This window comes from Trachurus japonicus, chromosome 5, assembly GCF_045865225.1.
Source record: "Trachurus japonicus isolate A0001 chromosome 5, Traja_1.0".
NCBI classification, from domain to species: domain Eukaryota; kingdom Metazoa; phylum Chordata; class Actinopteri; order Carangiformes; family Carangidae; genus Trachurus; species Trachurus japonicus.
This window is the reverse complement of record NC_140911.1, coordinates 4,584,886-4,601,875: the sequence shown is the minus strand read 5'-3', so window position 1 is coordinate 4,601,875 and position 16,990 is coordinate 4,584,886. Positions and strand designations below refer to the sequence as shown.

General features: G+C 40.0%; 1 protein-coding gene across 1 annotated transcript in view; it reads right to left on the bottom strand.

Moving 5' to 3' along the window:
* Window positions 1-932: 932 nt before the first annotated feature.
* Window positions 933-16,990, bottom strand: part of fgd5b (FYVE, RhoGEF and PH domain containing 5b) — a 47,350-nt gene continuing 31,292 nt past the window's right edge. The window contains exons 16-22 of the mRNA XM_085775718.1: window positions 15,054-15,150; window positions 13,671-13,808; window positions 13,412-13,514; window positions 11,552-11,688; window positions 9,734-9,859; window positions 5,694-5,848; window positions 933-993 (exon numbers count right to left, since the gene is read on the bottom strand). Of these exons, the coding sequence (XP_085631844.1) occupies window positions 957-993; window positions 5,694-5,848; window positions 9,734-9,859; window positions 11,552-11,688; window positions 13,412-13,514; window positions 13,671-13,808; window positions 15,054-15,150 (793 nt within the window). The 3' untranslated portion in view covers window positions 933-956. The remainder of the gene's footprint in view (window positions 994-5,693; window positions 5,849-9,733; window positions 9,860-11,551; window positions 11,689-13,411; window positions 13,515-13,670; window positions 13,809-15,053; window positions 15,151-16,990) is intronic.

Sequence of the window (16,990 nt, the reverse complement as noted above, 5' to 3'; positions counted from 1 at the left end):
CTGTTGATGAAAAACTGTCCCTGAAGGCAACGCGCATCAGTGGTTTTGCATGAATTTCCCTCTAAAACAACTCTGTGTGGTAACGTTGTGTTATTATCTCATAGCGTGGTGAATGTGCAGCTCACAACTTGTCCACCAGAGCGTTGTGGAGTTGTTGGATTGTGTATTTGATGAGTTTGAAACCAAGAAATCCCATAATGAGCCTCCGTAGCGTAGCTCTGAGCAGCTCACGGCTCTGCTCCGCCGTTCTAAAAACAGCTTGCACCGACAATTAAAGGTAATGAACCTACTGCTATGACTATAGGGATTATGGCAATGGGCCAATTTGCCAAAATGTTGAACTATCCCTTTAATTCACTGTCAATGTTACAGTACAGGACACGTCTTCTTTACATATAAACCCACTCATCCTTTGACTCTGTGCTGAAGAGATGCATCTAATCCAGTGGAAGAACAAAATGTCCAAATGAAGGAAGGGACTTTAAAAAAAGCACCTGAACAGAAACGTCTCAGTGAGGTCGAATGTGTTGGTTTTATTTCTGCCTCCCTGAAAACAACCGTAAAAAAAAAAAAAAAGATTTGTTTTATATTATCCTGAACTCATAGAGAATATATAGAAGTCTCTTTTTCTTCCCGGTGGTTTGCAGGACTGGTGCTGCAGCTCAGGAGGAATACAGGTCACATCGATCGCTATCTGGGCCACGGCCGCTCTCTCGCTCTCAGCGTCGTCATGGTCACACCTGCTGCAGCAGCGGGCGGCGCCGCAAACTAGGTGATCGTGTTCCCTCTCCAAGAACAAGACGTCTTCTCCTCCTCCTCCTCAGTCACAGACACTTCTCCACTGCTCCCATCACACCAGCAGTTTGCTTTTCTTTTCTTTTTTTACTCCCTTTACAGTAAAGTCTTGGCTGTTTGGTTTCACAGTTGGTCAGTTCTTTGTGTTGAGGGACCGGGTCCTATAGCACGGTGGCCTCCTCCATGGCGTTGGCCCACCTGCAAGAGGAGGAACAGCATCAACTATCTGTTTATATGAATGAATGAATGAATGATTTTTTTTATTTTGGTGTCATGCCACCACTGTGGTCCATCCCATATGAGATTACAAGACACAGTTAATGACAAATACAAGAAAAAAGACTAGACAGTCCTTCCTGTTGGTGTTACCTGCTGCCACACAGGTGTGACATAAATAAACACTTTCAGTACTCAACTATATATCGCTCTTCGTCTCATTGCCCAAGCCTTTTCAAGAAATAAAGAAAATGCAAAAATATTCAAATGAAAAAGATGTTTTAGCTTCTCAGCATCGTCCAACCACACAAATTCGTTATTTGGATCTACTTTACTAAACAGTCTTATAGAGTCATAGAAAGGACAGTAGAACACAAAATGAATTTCATTCTCCACCTCTTGGATGTCACATAAGTTACAAATCCTATCGTCTTCTGCCGTGCCGACATATCTGCCTGTCTCCATATGAAGACCAAGAATACCAGCTCGCATAGAGCACACAGGGATCTTTTCTTTTTAGACAAATTATACAAAACATAGTTTTCTGGGCCAAATACCTGTTTTATTTCACAGTACGTACGCAGTTTTGGTTTACCCCAAATATCTAATGCCCATCTATCTTTACTTTGTTGAAAAATAATTTCTTTTAATACATTAATATCAACTTTCTCTTTGTTATAATAACGGTCTTCATATCCAGCTCTCAGCAAGATGTCATATATGTCCCATTCCCCATTGGTCAGAGTGTCCCACTCAAAGATTTTTCTTGCAATCCTGTTACTTATATTTATACCGTATATCATTCCATACCCTGCACTTCGGCATATTTATTATATCATGTTATCTTTTCTCCTTATTTATTATTCTTGACAATTTGCACTTGTAGCAAATCGTCAAGAATAATTGCATGCACGTCGTGTCCACATTCTGACCCCAGATGTGAACTAAATGGATGGACGTTGTCTGTTATTGTTTTGTTTTTATATACGTACATGCACTCGGTGGACTGTGAAACTGCATTGCCTTTTTACGGATAAATAAAGTTTTCTGATTCTGATTCTGATTCTGCACTTCTGTTTAGATGCAATCTGCATTTTGCTGCCTTGTACTTGTGACATGTGCAATGACAATAATAAAGGAAGGAAGGAAGGAAGGAAAATTTATTTATATAGCACCTTTCACAGACAGCAGTCACAAGGTGCTGAACACAATCAGTCAACATTTGACCGACAGGGAGACAATCAATAACAACAACAACAACAACAACAACAACAACAACAACAACAACAACAACAACAACAACAACAACAACAACAACAATGCAGAGAACAATCGCAATACATTGGCTACAGTGTAAAAGAGTTAATAAAAGGCAAGAGAAAATAAGTGGGTTTTTAGCTGCTTTTTAAATGATATGACTGAGGAAGCAGCTCTCAATTCTGGAGGCAGGGCATTCCAAAGCCTTGGTGCAATGGATTCAAAAGCCCTGTCACCTTTAGTAATGAGCCTAGTGCGGGGGACATGGAGGAGGCCTTGGTGTGATGAACGTAACGGTCTGGAAGTGGTGTAGGGTTTTATGAGTTCAGAGATGTAGGTGGGAGCTTGACCGTGAATGGCCTGATAGGTAATAACCAATATTTTGAAGTGAATCCTGAAATGTACCGGAAGCCAGTGAAGAGAGAACAGAATGGGGGTGATGTGATGTGATTTATGAGACCTGGTAAGGAGCCTGGCAGCGGCATTCTGTATTAATTGAAGACGGTCAGTGGATGATTTGCTGAGGCAGGAGAACAGTGAATTGGAGTAGTCCAGACGGGATGAAACAAAAGCGTGGATGATCATTTCTAGTTCGGGTGTGGAGACCATGGTTCTGAGCTTAGCAATGTTTCGGAGATGAAAAAAGCAGATCCGGGATAACTGATTGATATGTTTGTCAAAATTCATGTGTTGATCAAAGGTGACACCTAAATTCTTGAGATTTGGACGTATTAATGATTTTAAGGAACCCATACAATTTCTCATCTCAGAGACAGCGTCATCAGTACCAATGATAAGAAGTTCTGATTTATCAGTGTTAAGCTGCAGGAAATTGCTGGCCATCCAATTCTGAACTTCGGCCAAACAATCACATAAATTACTAACATTACAATTGGAGTTGGGGTCGAGGGACAGATATAACTGAATATCATCAGCATAACAGTGATAGGATATACCCTTGTAATTACTAATGATCTTGCCTAGTGGGAGCAGGTAGAGGGCAAAAAGGATTGGGCCCAGGACCGATCCCTGAGGCACCCCACAGGATAAGGGGGCGGATTCAGAGGTGAAAGGACCTACAGACACAGTGAGGCTTCTTCCTGATAAATAAGAAACAAACCAATCAAGGGCACGCCCCGAAATACCCACACAGTCTCTTAGTCTACTGATGAGGATGCTGTGGTCGACAGTATCGAACGCTGCAGTGAGGTCTAGTAGCAGAAGGACAGAGCACCTGCCAGCATCGGAGGACATCATAATATCATTAGTGACTCTGAGGAGAGCGGTTTCAGTGGAGTGCCCCTTGCGAAAGCCAGACTGGAATTTATCAAGTATGGTGTGGTTGTTTAGGACAGTATTAAGCTGACTGGCAACTACTTTTTCCAGCAGCTTTGAAGAAAAGGACACTTTGGAGATTGGCCTGTAATTATTAGGGATCGACGGATCAAGGTTGGGTTTTTTGAGAAGAGGCTGAACAATAGCTTGTTTGAAATAGGCGGGAACAAGGCCAGTTTCCAAGGACAAGTTGATAATTGAAAGAAGACAGGGGCCAATTGTGGTGATAACAGCTTTCAACATGGAAGAAGGAAGAATATCTAGTTGACAGGAAGAGGGCTTGGTGGAGGAGACGATTTTGACTAATTCCTGCAAGGAAATGGGTTGGAAATGACTCAGGATTGGCTTAAGGTTAATCTGATGTAAGACAATCTAATTGTTTGAGGTAAATTCAGAGACTGTTGATGAAAAACTGAATTTCCCTCTAAAACAACTCTGTCTGGTAACGTTGTGTTATTATCTCATAGCGTGGTGAATGTGCAGGTCACAACTTGATGAGTTTGATGAGGGAAACCAAGAAATCCCATAATGAGCCTCCGTAGCGTAGCTCTGAGCAGCTCACGGCTCTGCTCCGCCGTTCTAAAAACAGCTTGCACTGACAATTAAAGGTAACGAACCTACTGCTATGACTACAGGGATTATGGAAATGGGCCAATTTGCCAAAATGTTGAACTATCCCTTTAACAGACATTTGGATCAGGGTGGGACAGACTTTTGCATGATAACACTGTATATATCAGTCCATCCCCTGCACTTCTGCATATTTATATCATGTCATCTTATCTCCTTATTTATTATTCTTGACAATTTGCACTTGTATTGCATGCACGCCCTGTCCCCATGCTGACATGTCAACTCAACTGCCTTTTTAAGAATAAATATAGGTGTGTCATTCTGATTCTGCTCTTCTGCCCTTTCAGAAAAACCACATGAACTTTTTTTCATGTTTTTAATCATGTTATTTGCACATGGGAAAATTGTGATCACATGTTATGTGGAAAATTGGTTCATACGGCTATTCTCATGTGATTCACATAAAATTGGGCCAAAACCACATTTTTCCATGTGCAAATAACATGATTCCCATGTGCAAAATTTTTCACATGTGAAAAATCACATGTGAATCACATGTGAAGTTCATGTGGTTTTTCTCTAAGGGTGGTTAGATGCAGTCTGCACTTCGTTGTCTCGTACTTGTGACGTGTATTGACAATAAGAAAGTTCAATCTAATCTAATTCTGCTCCTATGAGCATGAAATACAGAAATCAGAAACATGTTTATTACTGAGTGTGTTTACACAGAAAGAATCAGCTTTGGTATCAAAGTGCAACATTTAGCATCAGAATAAAGGCAGAGGAGACGCAGAAATGAAGCTAAGCGAAAGTTCAGACAGGAAGACGCCTCAAAGCCCTTTCCCTGTTTTCCCGCTATCCTCTCGCTCCACCCTTATTCTCATAATTCAACCAATCACAGTCTGCCATCCTCTTTCTCTTTCTCTTTCTCTTACTCAGCTAGTCTACACCCCGTGGTCTAAGCGCCAAAGTTTATTTTGTGCACAATAAATGTAATTTCATCTTCATCTTCAAACCTGGCTCTCTTGTCGTAAATGGTCTGTCCTGATTGAAATGTTATTTACATATACTGTATACAAGGCACCAAAAATACTGTTTGCAGGAATATTTCTCTATGTAAATATAAACTGTAGACGAGGTGGTGAAGACAACCCCTCGTAACAAACTGAGCTCATTTTAAAACTCACTCTTCATTATTAAAATGAACAAATAGAAAGTTTCTCCAGCGTCTTCGTCTGTGTGAACTCAGTCAGACGTTCAGAGACGAAGTAGAAACCGACTCTAGCGATGATGCAGATGTTTTTTCCTTCAGTCTGAACTTGGCTCTCTGTCTCAGTGACTCATGTCAAACTTATAACTCTGGTTTCTCTTCACTTCTCACAACAGCAGCTCAATAGGAACTCTCTGCTGAGTCTGAGTGAGTCACAGCAGCTGAAGGTTTATAGAGGCGTCTCCGGTCGGGACGTCACAGTGGCTCAGTGTGTTAGAGGGATCGAACCCGTCAGTGTGTTTCTCACCTCTGGGCGGTGTAGTTGTCCTCGGCCTTGAAGCTGTAGAACAGAGTGTTTTTGTGGTAAAGCTGGAAGACGTTGTCCTCGTCCTCTCCCTCCGGCGTCTCAGGCAGCTTCACGGTGAAGCCCAGCAGAGGCAACGACTCAGACGCCACCTTCTCCTGCAGACAGACGGACACACGGACACAGCAGCATGAGAGGTGGTTTAATCATGTTTAAAGGACAATTTAAAGGCAAAAAAGGCACAACAGAGGCTTTATTTTCTTAGGTGTCTGAAGAGGTACGGCATGTCCACAAAAACTCTTATTAACTTTTACCGGTCCACAGTAGAAAGCATCTTGACCGGATGCATCATAGTATGGTTCGGCAATATTACAGCACAAGATTATAAACATCTAACAAGGATAGTAAAAACTGCGTCAAAAATAATAGGATCTCAACTAGCCCAGCTACAAGACATCTACACTACTCGCTGCAGGAAGAAAGCACTTAGCATGACTGTATGAAGGACACTAGTCACCCAGCACCACCATCAGGGAAACGTCTACAGAGCATCAGAGCTCGGACCTCGCGCCTCAGAGACAGTTCTTATCCTCAGGCGGTCAGACTACTGAATAGTAGCTTTAAATGACTGTGAAGGCCGTGTGAATTATTGATTATCGATTAATTGATTGATGTATTTATTGAGGCTTGATATTGTATAATGTCTGCTTTAAATGAGTGTGAATGATTGTGAATGCAGGAATGAATGAACGTGTAGGTCGCAGACCATTGATTGTTTGACTTATTTATTGATGCTTCTTATGCTACATGCTTGTTTTTGTTTTTTACTATCATTGTTTATATGATGCTACTGTTATCATTAGTTTGTATTTCCTTTATTGTTTACTTTTTAAGGGTTGAGAGTGAGCCAGGGCAGACTACATTTCAATGCATTGACTGTACATTGTACTTTTTAATGTATATGACAAATAAACTTGAACTTGAATTCCAGGCAAATTCAACCTGGGAATCTAGTTTCTAATATTTCAAGTCTAAAAGTAAAAATTGCAAAGTAAAATGTCTCTGTCTGTCCCTACATCGCCACAGCAGCTATCAACACTTTTTTTTACAACCATGGTGCTTTTAACATTTGTATATAACTATTTATACTATTTGATTATATGCTTTTCTCGCTTTTATGATCTGCTTTTGTAACACCTGAGATCGTTATCCTTATTGTTCTCGTATAATGGGAGTGGACAGATCTTAGGCTGTTTACATCCCACAAAACCACAGTTTGTTTCACAGACAACGTCAGATGTCTTCAAACAGACACCGAGGGGTTTGTTCACTTCAAGAAAGACGACATGTTCGGAAACAAAGCTGGAATACAAAGTCTCACTGTGTTTACAGGTCTGAAGCTCCCGTTTGTTTTCGTCCGAATAAATAATATTCAGATTTACAGATTTACTACGAAAACCTGGAGCCTCTGAGTTGATTTTCCTTTGTTGCTAAAACAAACAGGAGCTTCAGAGCTGTCAACATACTGAACCTCAGCTTGACTCTCGCGCGAGACTTCACGATGCAGGGACAGACAGAACTAGATAGATTTAGCTGAAACTACTGCAGAGCAGGAGACATTAAAAAGAAAATCTGCAGATTAATTCTGTTAGAGCTGAAATATTAGAAAACTAGAACCCCAGGTTGCATTTGCCTGGAATTGTCTTTTAATGCAGGGGTTCCCAACCACCGGGCCAGGGACCGGTACCGGACCGCAGAGAATTTCTAATTTACACTTCTTGTCATTTTATTTTGGAAGTTTTGCCACTTCTGTCTGGGCCTCTTCCCAGCTCTGCTCAGCTAACAGGCAGGTCCACGAGTGTAAAAGAGTAAAAAACACACGTTGTCGGGAAAAATTCAATAATGAGACGGCAGAAGACCCGACGACTGTCAACAGGAAGAAAGCTGCATTTTAAAGAAAAACCAAGAGTCCTAGCTATTTAAATTACAGGTTCACTGCAGCAGGTGATTCACATGCTCCAAGCTCCACTGTGTGTAGTAAATGTGGTGACGGCTCTAAACCATTTCACTTCACAGAAAACAACCACTCAACAGAAAACAAATCTCCCTAAAGCAGAACATCCTGTTATGTTTGTGAAGCAGAGTTTCCTGCAGCGACGGCAGCAAAACCAGACGACAGAGGAGACTGGACCATCATCTCCAGATGACTGGTTAAATAATATTATTATCATATTATGGTGAGTTGGAACAAAGAACGTATTAAAGCAGAAGTAAGCGTAATATTTGTGTTAATCTAAGTCTTAAATAGTTGTATCTTCCCACAGCAATCACTTCTATAGAGTGTTTGGTCTGAAACACGGGTCTGTCAGTCACTCTGCTCTGCTCTGAGCCCAGGAGAAAACTTTCCTTGTATCCTACAACCTTTATCCAAAACCACCGGATCACTTACTTCTGCTTTAAAGCAGAAGTAAGCGATCCAGTGGTTTTGGCTAACTTCCTGTCAGCAGATGGAGTTAGCAGTCCCCGCCCTCGTCCCTACGTCAACACATTCAGGCGCATCCCTTGGCTGCACACACAGAGAGGACTGCCCCTTTATGCCGTTCTCTCTCCTCATTGGATAAAGGTTGTAGGATACAAGGAAAGTTTTCTCCTGGGCTCAGAGCAGAGCAGAGTGACTGACAGACCCGTGTTTCAGACCAAACACTCTATAGAAGTGATTGCTGTCGGAAGATACAACTATTTAAGACTTATATTACAGTTTTTCTCGATTGCTAAGACACATTTCTCGAAAGCTTCTCTCATTTTCTCTAAACTGTGAACACAAACCCCCAATTTTCAAGCTACATTCACAAAACCTCAGACTCTTCTTGCAAAACCAAACTTTCACCTCAAAACAGTTCAATCTGTTCTCAAAACTGAACTCTGTTGTCAAATCGTGCCCCGAGTCAATCAAAATTAAAAACACTACTGAGCAGTCACTAAACACTACATAGAAAAATAGAAAACACAACGCTCAGGACATGAAGCTGTAGAAATAAATGTTTATCGTTCACTGTAGCTAAATGCATGTTGCAAAACAAAAAACCTGTGCATTTACACTGTAGCACTTCTCTCCTTCCCTTTCTTTCACCCTCCTCCTTACCTCTCCACATCCATTTCATCCCCTTTTCCTTCCTTCTTTTTTTCTGCCCAGTTCATCCCTCCCTCCCTCCCTCCCTCCCTCATCCTTTCTTTCTTCACCATGTCGCCTCTCATCTTCTCCTCTTGCAAAACAAAAAACCTGTGCATTTAGCACTTGTACATAGTAAAAAAAAAAAGGAGTACAAAAAACAGAAATCTTGTGCATTTACACGTAGCACTTCTACAGTACAAAAACAAACAGAAATCTTGTGCATTTAGCACTTGTATACAGTAAGCCTACGTAAAAATAAAGTACAAAAATATAGAATTGAGAAGTGCACAACTCAGCCACAGCATCATTTCTCTGTACTGGATCAGGCCACAGGACTTCATCCTGAACTGGCTTACAGTATATGTGCCCTCACATCATTGGACATAAGTGTTATCAATTTTGAGTTGTTGTGTTCAACCGGTGAAACTTGTGCTTTACGTGTGTTTGACTTTTGCCACCTGTGCTCAGCATTATGCAACACAGGTGCATCACAATGAAAATGTGTTGGTAAGATGTGTCTAAACAGGTGAAAAGTGCTGATGGTTTTGCCAAAAGAGTGACTGATTCAATCAGTGGGTTCAGGCAACTGAGAATTTGGTTCAGACAACAGGGTTTAGTGTTTTAGCAATTGAGAAAAACTGTAACACAAACATTCTGCTTACTTCTGCTTTAATTGAATAAAAAACGTAACGGAAAACCAATCGTTTCTATATTATAAGTGGATTGTTTAATGGACTGAACCTCCAGCGGAGTGTGTGGTTCAGGTTGAAGGGGAGTGTGTGTGTGTGTGTGTGTGTGTGTGTCAGGTTGAAGGGGAGTGTGTGAGTGTGTGTGTGTGTGTCAGGTTGAAGGGGAGTGTGTGTCCCCTCACCTCTTGAGCTCGGTAGGTGTAAAGCACCTTGTCTTTGAGCAGGAACCACAGTCTCTTCCAGTTCCTCCTGCTCTTCTTGGTTCTCTGCAGAGCGCCGCTGAGGGAGCCTTCGTCTGACTCTGTCACCTGCACAGAGAGCAGGACACACAGCCGCCGTTATTATCACACACACAGTATTCGATTCTTCTACGATATTTTTTTGGATGCTGATTCGATTTAAATTGCGATTCTACGACGATATTGCCGATTTTCTCGATTTTCAGTCTGCATTTTTAACACCAGTGAAACAGTTGAATGATTATGATTGTCTACACACATACACGTCACATGTAAGTCAGTTTTTAAGATGTATTCAGCAGCAATATACAGTATATGTTTAGTCTCTTTTCAACAGCCTGGACTGCATAAAAAAGGCAAAAATAAAAGAGTCTAGAAAAAACAGGCTTCTGAAACCTTTCTGACAAAATGAGATATAGACAGAGGTAAACTGCTACATTTTAAAGGGATAGTTCAACATCTTGGCAAATTGGCCCATTGCCATAATCCCTATAGTCATAGCAGTAGGTTTGTTACCTTTAATTGTCGATGCAAGCTGTTTTTAGAACGGCAGAGCAGAGCCGTGAGCTGCTCAGAGCTACGCTACGGAGGCTCATTATGGGATTTCTTGGTTTCCCTCATCAAACTCATCAAATACACAATCCAACAACTCCACAACGCTCTGGTGGACAAGTTGTGACCTGCACATTCACCACGCTATGAGATAATAACAGAACAATGGGCCAATTTGCCAAAATGTTGAACTATCCCTTTAACATTTATCTGCACACAAATACTGTAGGAGCCTATAAATTAACATACTCCAATATAAAGTGAACTTAAACCCTTTTCAAAACCTGGACTCTCTGGATGTAAAAATGGCGAACAAATGCACATTGCACAATATAAAAACAAAAAAAAAAATCGATTTTTGAAAAAAATCACGGTAACTCTTTACAAAAAGGGTCCCTTAATTAACGTTAGTTAGTACATTATTAAGCATTAATATATAGACTAATGTATTAATTAATGCTGAGTAATGCATACATAATGATTTCTAATTAGATCATTCAATCAGATTATTCAACTTTTATTATTACTTAATAATTTATTAACTAACTTTGAGTAGTAAACATTAATTAACTGCTTACTACTAGGCTACATTAATTAATGTATTTCGTAATCCTAAGTAATACATAATAATGATTGTTAATATATCTGTTAACAGTTAATTAATGCTTAAAGGGACAACGAGGAGTTTCTCCATTGGCAGAACGAAAAATTCTGTGACAATAAAAAAGTCTGATATTAATGTGGATGAATCTCCGTTACCACTTGTTAATGGCTCCATTTTAGATAAATCTATGGTTTTGTCTCTATGGTTATTTTGTTATTATTAGTGGTGGTGGAAATGCTGGGCGAGCCGACCAGCGTTTCTTTACTTTCGGTTTCGTGGCGAGTCATGAGAATAACGCCGCCGAATCTCCGTTTATGGTGGGAACTACGACGGTATGTGATCGTCTTCCAACCTCTGACTTTAATTCTTGATGAATGAAAACATGAGTCTGTCTTGCGCCGGTCAAAGAATTTCACGGTGCGGAGGCTCATAAATGTAGTGTGGAAACACTTCGCTTTTCCAAAACTCCTTGTTGTCCCTAATGTACTAACTAACTTTATTTAAGGGACCCTTATTGTAAAGTGTTACCAAAATCGCGATACTTATGTGAATGGATTGTTTCTCCCGCCCCTACAGTAGTACAGAGGCTCCACTGCAGCAGCTACCTGGTTGAAGGACATGGTGCCTTTGCGGTGTCTCCAGATGTTGGGCGGGTGGATGTTCTGAAACACGGCAGACAGAGGACGACTGGAGCGGTGTGGACGAGGACTGTTCTTCCCCGTCAGAGGAGACACGTCTCCGCCTGCACAGACACACAACAGGGTGGAAACTACACATTAATACACAACCATGTGGACAAACATGGACAGAATCAGAATCGGTTATGACTTTGATGTTTTTCTAAACCACATGTTTAATTTTAGACAAACTGGAGCATCACACTCTCACTGTGGTGAAAACAAACTGATTTATAAAGAGATAATCTTCTCCCTCTGACCACCGATGTAACTCAGTGGAATCAGGTTATATATAGTTTGTATATTTGTGTGTAAACATTATTTTTAGTTAATGACTACAGTAGATAACGAGTGAAGAGTCGTCACGTTGCCTCGGTTGAAGAACAAAACCATATTTGTTCACAGAGATAAGATACGGTGGCCCAGAGGGCTCAAGATCCACAACACACAAACAAACAAAGACACAAACGTGCTACAAACTCAGGAAACAACTTCATCAGTTTTAAAGGAATAGTTCACCAAAAAATGAAATTCACCCTCATGCTGGTGAATACTCTGGAGTAGTTTTTTATTCCTCAAAGGTCATCTGGAGACCCGGGACACAAAAACGTCCATAAAACTACACAACAACCATTTAATATTCCTCCACACTGCTCGTCCACTGCAATCCAAGTGTCCTGAAGGGAGATAGTCCAGAGTTTACTGGAAACTACCTCATTTAGGACATTTTTACAGCCTGAACAGTCCTGTAGTGAATTTGAAAAATGTCCTAAATGAGGTAGTTTCCAGTAAACTCTGGACTATCTCCCTTCAGGACACTTGGATTGCAGTGAACGAGCAGTGTGGAGGAATATTAAATGGTTGTTGTGTAGTTTTATGGACGTTTTTGTGTCGGGCCCTATTACTCTCATATAAAGTTTTGGTTGGACTAGGAACCGGCCTCCCGGGTCTCCAGATGACCTTTGAGGAATAAAAAACTACTCTGGAGTATTCATCAGCATGAGGGGGAGGCAACAATGACTGAATTTCATTTTTTGGTGAACTATTCCTTTAACACATGAGCTGCAAAACCTCAACAACACAACAGAAGTGTTTCTAGGGACATGATATATACATATAAAACATTTTTTTTGAAGCCTTGTAGATTTTAGTTATGGTAATTGAGATGAAAATGTATTGTTAAAAAAAAATAACGCAATATGTGTGTCTTTTGAGAGAATCTGTAAAGTATTTTGATTTGTACAATAAAGTTTTGAGAAAAAAAACAAACTTGTCTAGCACTGCTCAAGGTAAAACAATGGCGCCGTCCTTTGTCACGTAACCGCTCTACGTTAAAAATCATTATCATTCAACGTCCAAACATCCAAGTCAATGTTTGTTTTACTCGCAATAAATATGAATCATATTTTTAATAAACGTACATAAAAAAAGAGAAAATAAGTTGTTTCCTGAACTTGTAGCATGTTTGTGTCTTATTTATCTACTGTGTGACATGTATTCTTTTGTAATGGGTTGTTTATTTTTATTCTATTTTATTCTTTTTCTGTATGTGCGTTGGGTGTCGTGTATGTGTTGACCACTGCTGCACAGATAAATGCCCCTTTGGGGATAATAAAGACTGATTGAACTTGAACTTGAACCTGAATGTTTGTGTCTTTGTGTGTTTTCTTCATGAATCTATTATAAGAATAAGAATAAGAATAATACATCCATGGTTTTGTTCAGCTGCAGTGATCTGACCCTCCAGAGCCACCGTAGGAAGCAGAGTGTGTGTTTTATTTCCTTCACCTCTCTTCTTCAGCTCGTTGTAACAGTGATCACACACTTTGGCCATTCGGTCCTTCATGTACTTGAGAGGATATCTGTTCCTGGAGCAGCTCCGACACACGATCTGTACTCAACAACACACACACACACACACACACACACACACACACACACACACACACACACACACGCACACACACACAGACAAAATGAAACCAGTCGTTTCAGTCAGACTGTCCGGTCTCATCTGGAAACATCTGTGTTGTTTTCTGTGACTCACTCTCCCACAGCCGTGACAGTGGTGTCGCCGCAGCGTGAGGCTGAAGTCGGAGGTGCAGTTCATACACATCATCACCTCCGACACCGGGACCAGAGTCGGAGCTTTGTCTCCTAGAGACAGATGAAGACGATCTCTCACCTAAAACACACACACACACACACACACACACACACACACACACATTAGTTATATGGTAGAAGCTACATTATAGCACCACTATTATGCAATAACACCGCATTTTGTAATAGAAATCGTATTTATTTGTTTATTTCGGGCATGTCAATTAAATCATCATCATCACACTTCATCTTAGTTCAAATAATACAATACACATGGCCGAAAGGGAAATTGGGAGAAGCTAAAGCTGATCTAGTCCCGCCCCCATTACCCACAGAATAAAATCTTTATTCTAATCTTTTCTTTTCTTTTGCTTTTTACATTTTGACATAACATTTTCTTTACTTATGACATTTTGACATAACATGTTACTATCAATCTTGAACGCAACATGTAATAAACTCACACATTTTGTAATATGTTGTTACATAATGCATTAGTTGTTACAAAATGCAGAAGTTGGATATTTATTTTATGGAGAAAACTGAATAATTTGGTGCATTTTCTTTTTTTTTTTTTGTTATTTTCTTGCAACGTTTTTAACCCTGTGAACAGAGATGAGAGAACAGAGTACTCCACCCCAGTACTTGAGTAAGAGTACAAATACTACTGGTCAAAATGTACTCCGTTACAAGTAAAAGTAGCTCAGTCGACATGTTACTTGAGTAAGAGTAAAAAAGTACTTGCTTTTAAAGGTACTTAAGTATCCAAAAGTAGGCTACATGCTATTAAATTAACTTTAAGTCAAAGTAAGAGTCAGAGTAAATGTCTTATTGTTCACATCAATGAATGACTCTAATTGTTTGTAAATGAATGTAAGGAGCTTTTAACTCTTGTTAGTGAGAATTAACTCTTTGAAAGCAGATGCACTGATGTGCTGCTTTTAGGGGTTAGGGTTTCCTTCACAGACAAACACAGCTTGTGTCCAATAGGATTTTAGAAAAAAAAGAAAGTACTTTTCAGCCTTCCTAGAAATTAACTCCAGTAAAAGTAAAAATATTTGTCTTGGAAATGTATTCAAGTAAGAGTAATAAGTACCAAAGAAATCTAATACTCAAGTAAAGTACAAATCCTCTGGATATGCAGTCCACCACTGCCTGTGAAGCACTTTGTGTTGCTCCGAGCGTGAAAGGTGATATATAAATAAAATAAAGTTGAAAGTTTAATTATGGCAAAGTTTATTACATATTGTTCAAGAATTTTATTACATGATGTGGTGCTAGAAGCTGTAAAACATGTAATGGATGTGATGATGACAGGACTCACGTCTCCGGAGCAGCTGCTGAAGGCTGCAGAGCCTCGTGTGTGTTCGGTCACCGTGCGGCTCAGTGTGTAGAACCAGTCCTCTCTCTCCAGGAACGAGCTGAAAACACACAGATCAACTGTGAACAACCGATTTATAGCTACAGTCGTTATAACAACACGCCTGACTGTGCCGACGTGGACGATGAGCAGCCTGCGGCGTTTGAACGCTCCTCCAAGACAAAAAGGCGGCGAAAAACGATGACAAAACTTAGTTCAATGTTAGAATAGAAACTTCATTTGTCTGACACCAAAAGGTAACAGAACTTTGTCTTTGACAAGGCGCAACATGCACACACAAGACATTAAAAAAGACCTAAACAAAAATACACAAGAAAAAGAAGTACACCAAATGAGAACAAAATAAAAACACACACATTAAAGGGATAGTTCAACATTTTGGCAAACTGGCCCATTGCCATAATCCCTATAGTCGTAGCAGTAGGTTCGTTACCTTTAATTGTCTGTGCAAGCTGTTTTTAGAACGGCGGAGCAGAGCCGTGAGCTGCTCAGAGCTACGCTACGGAGGCTCATTATGGGATTTCTTGGTTTCCCTCATCAAACTCATCAAATACACAATCCAACAACTCCACAACGCTCTGGTGGACAAGTTGTGACCTGCACATTCACCACGCTATGAGATAATAACACAACGTTACCACACAGAGTTGTTGTAGAGGGAAATACAGAGACTGATGATGAAAAACTGTCCCTGAAGGCAACGTGCATCAGCGGTTTTGAATGAATTTACCTCTGAAGTGTAGCTCTGAGCAGCTCACGGCTCTGCTCCGCCGTTCTAAAAATAGCTTGCACCGACAATTAAAGGTAACGAACCTACTGCTATGACTATAGGGATTATGGCAATGGGCCAATTTGCCAAAATGTTGAACTATCCCTTTAATAGTTATAAGAAAAGGACCAGCAGCAAATCTTTATCTACTGTTGAGGGCTGTGATTGCAGATGGAATCAGTGATTGCTAATAATATATTCCAAAAAATAACGAAAATACTACTAAAACTATTTTTTCCGACCACGGCCTCCACATGTCCGACATTGTTCAGACTGACGACCAACCTTCAAATCACGTGATGCTACAATGACGTAATAAATTATAAATTGCAGCTTTTACTATTACTTACTCAAAGAATGAATTTCCAAGAAGTCAACATTATGTAACCATGACTGAAGAATGATGTTTTAAGCAAACCAATTAGCTACAACCAGGGCCGTTGCTAGGAATTCTGGGCCCCCTTAAAGAATACTAAAGTGGGCCCCTCCCCCTATTTTTTTTATTTTTTAGACTATGTATGTATTATCATGTATTATTTAGCCTACTTTGTTTTGATGCTAATGCAGCATTACACTGCAAAAACTCAAGTATCTTACCAAGAATATTTGTCTTATTTCTAGTCAAAATGTCATTTCTAGTCAAAACAAATCTCATTATACTTAAAATAAGACACATCATATTAAAAGTAGCTTGTTTTTAGACACTTTTTTATTCCTTTCAAGCAGATTTTCACTTGAAATAAGTACAAAAAATCTGATAGTGGAACAAGTTTTTCTTTCTTATTACAAGCACAAAAAACTTGCTTTCACTGGCAGATTTTTCTACTTATTTCAAGTGAAAATTTGTTTGAAACAAGTGAAAATGATCTAAAAAAAAAAAGTTAATTTTTAGGTTATGAGTCTTATTTTAAGTGGAAAGAGATTAGTTTTGACTAGAAATGAGACATTTGGACAAGAAATAAGACAAATATTCTTGGAAAGATGTTGAGTTTTCAGTCAGGGTCTTATGCAGAATAATTCAGTCGTACAAAGATTAGACTACTGGGGTTTTTTATGTGCCCCACTGGGCGCTGGGCCCCTAGAGTTATCATCACCTTTCTCCCCTATACAA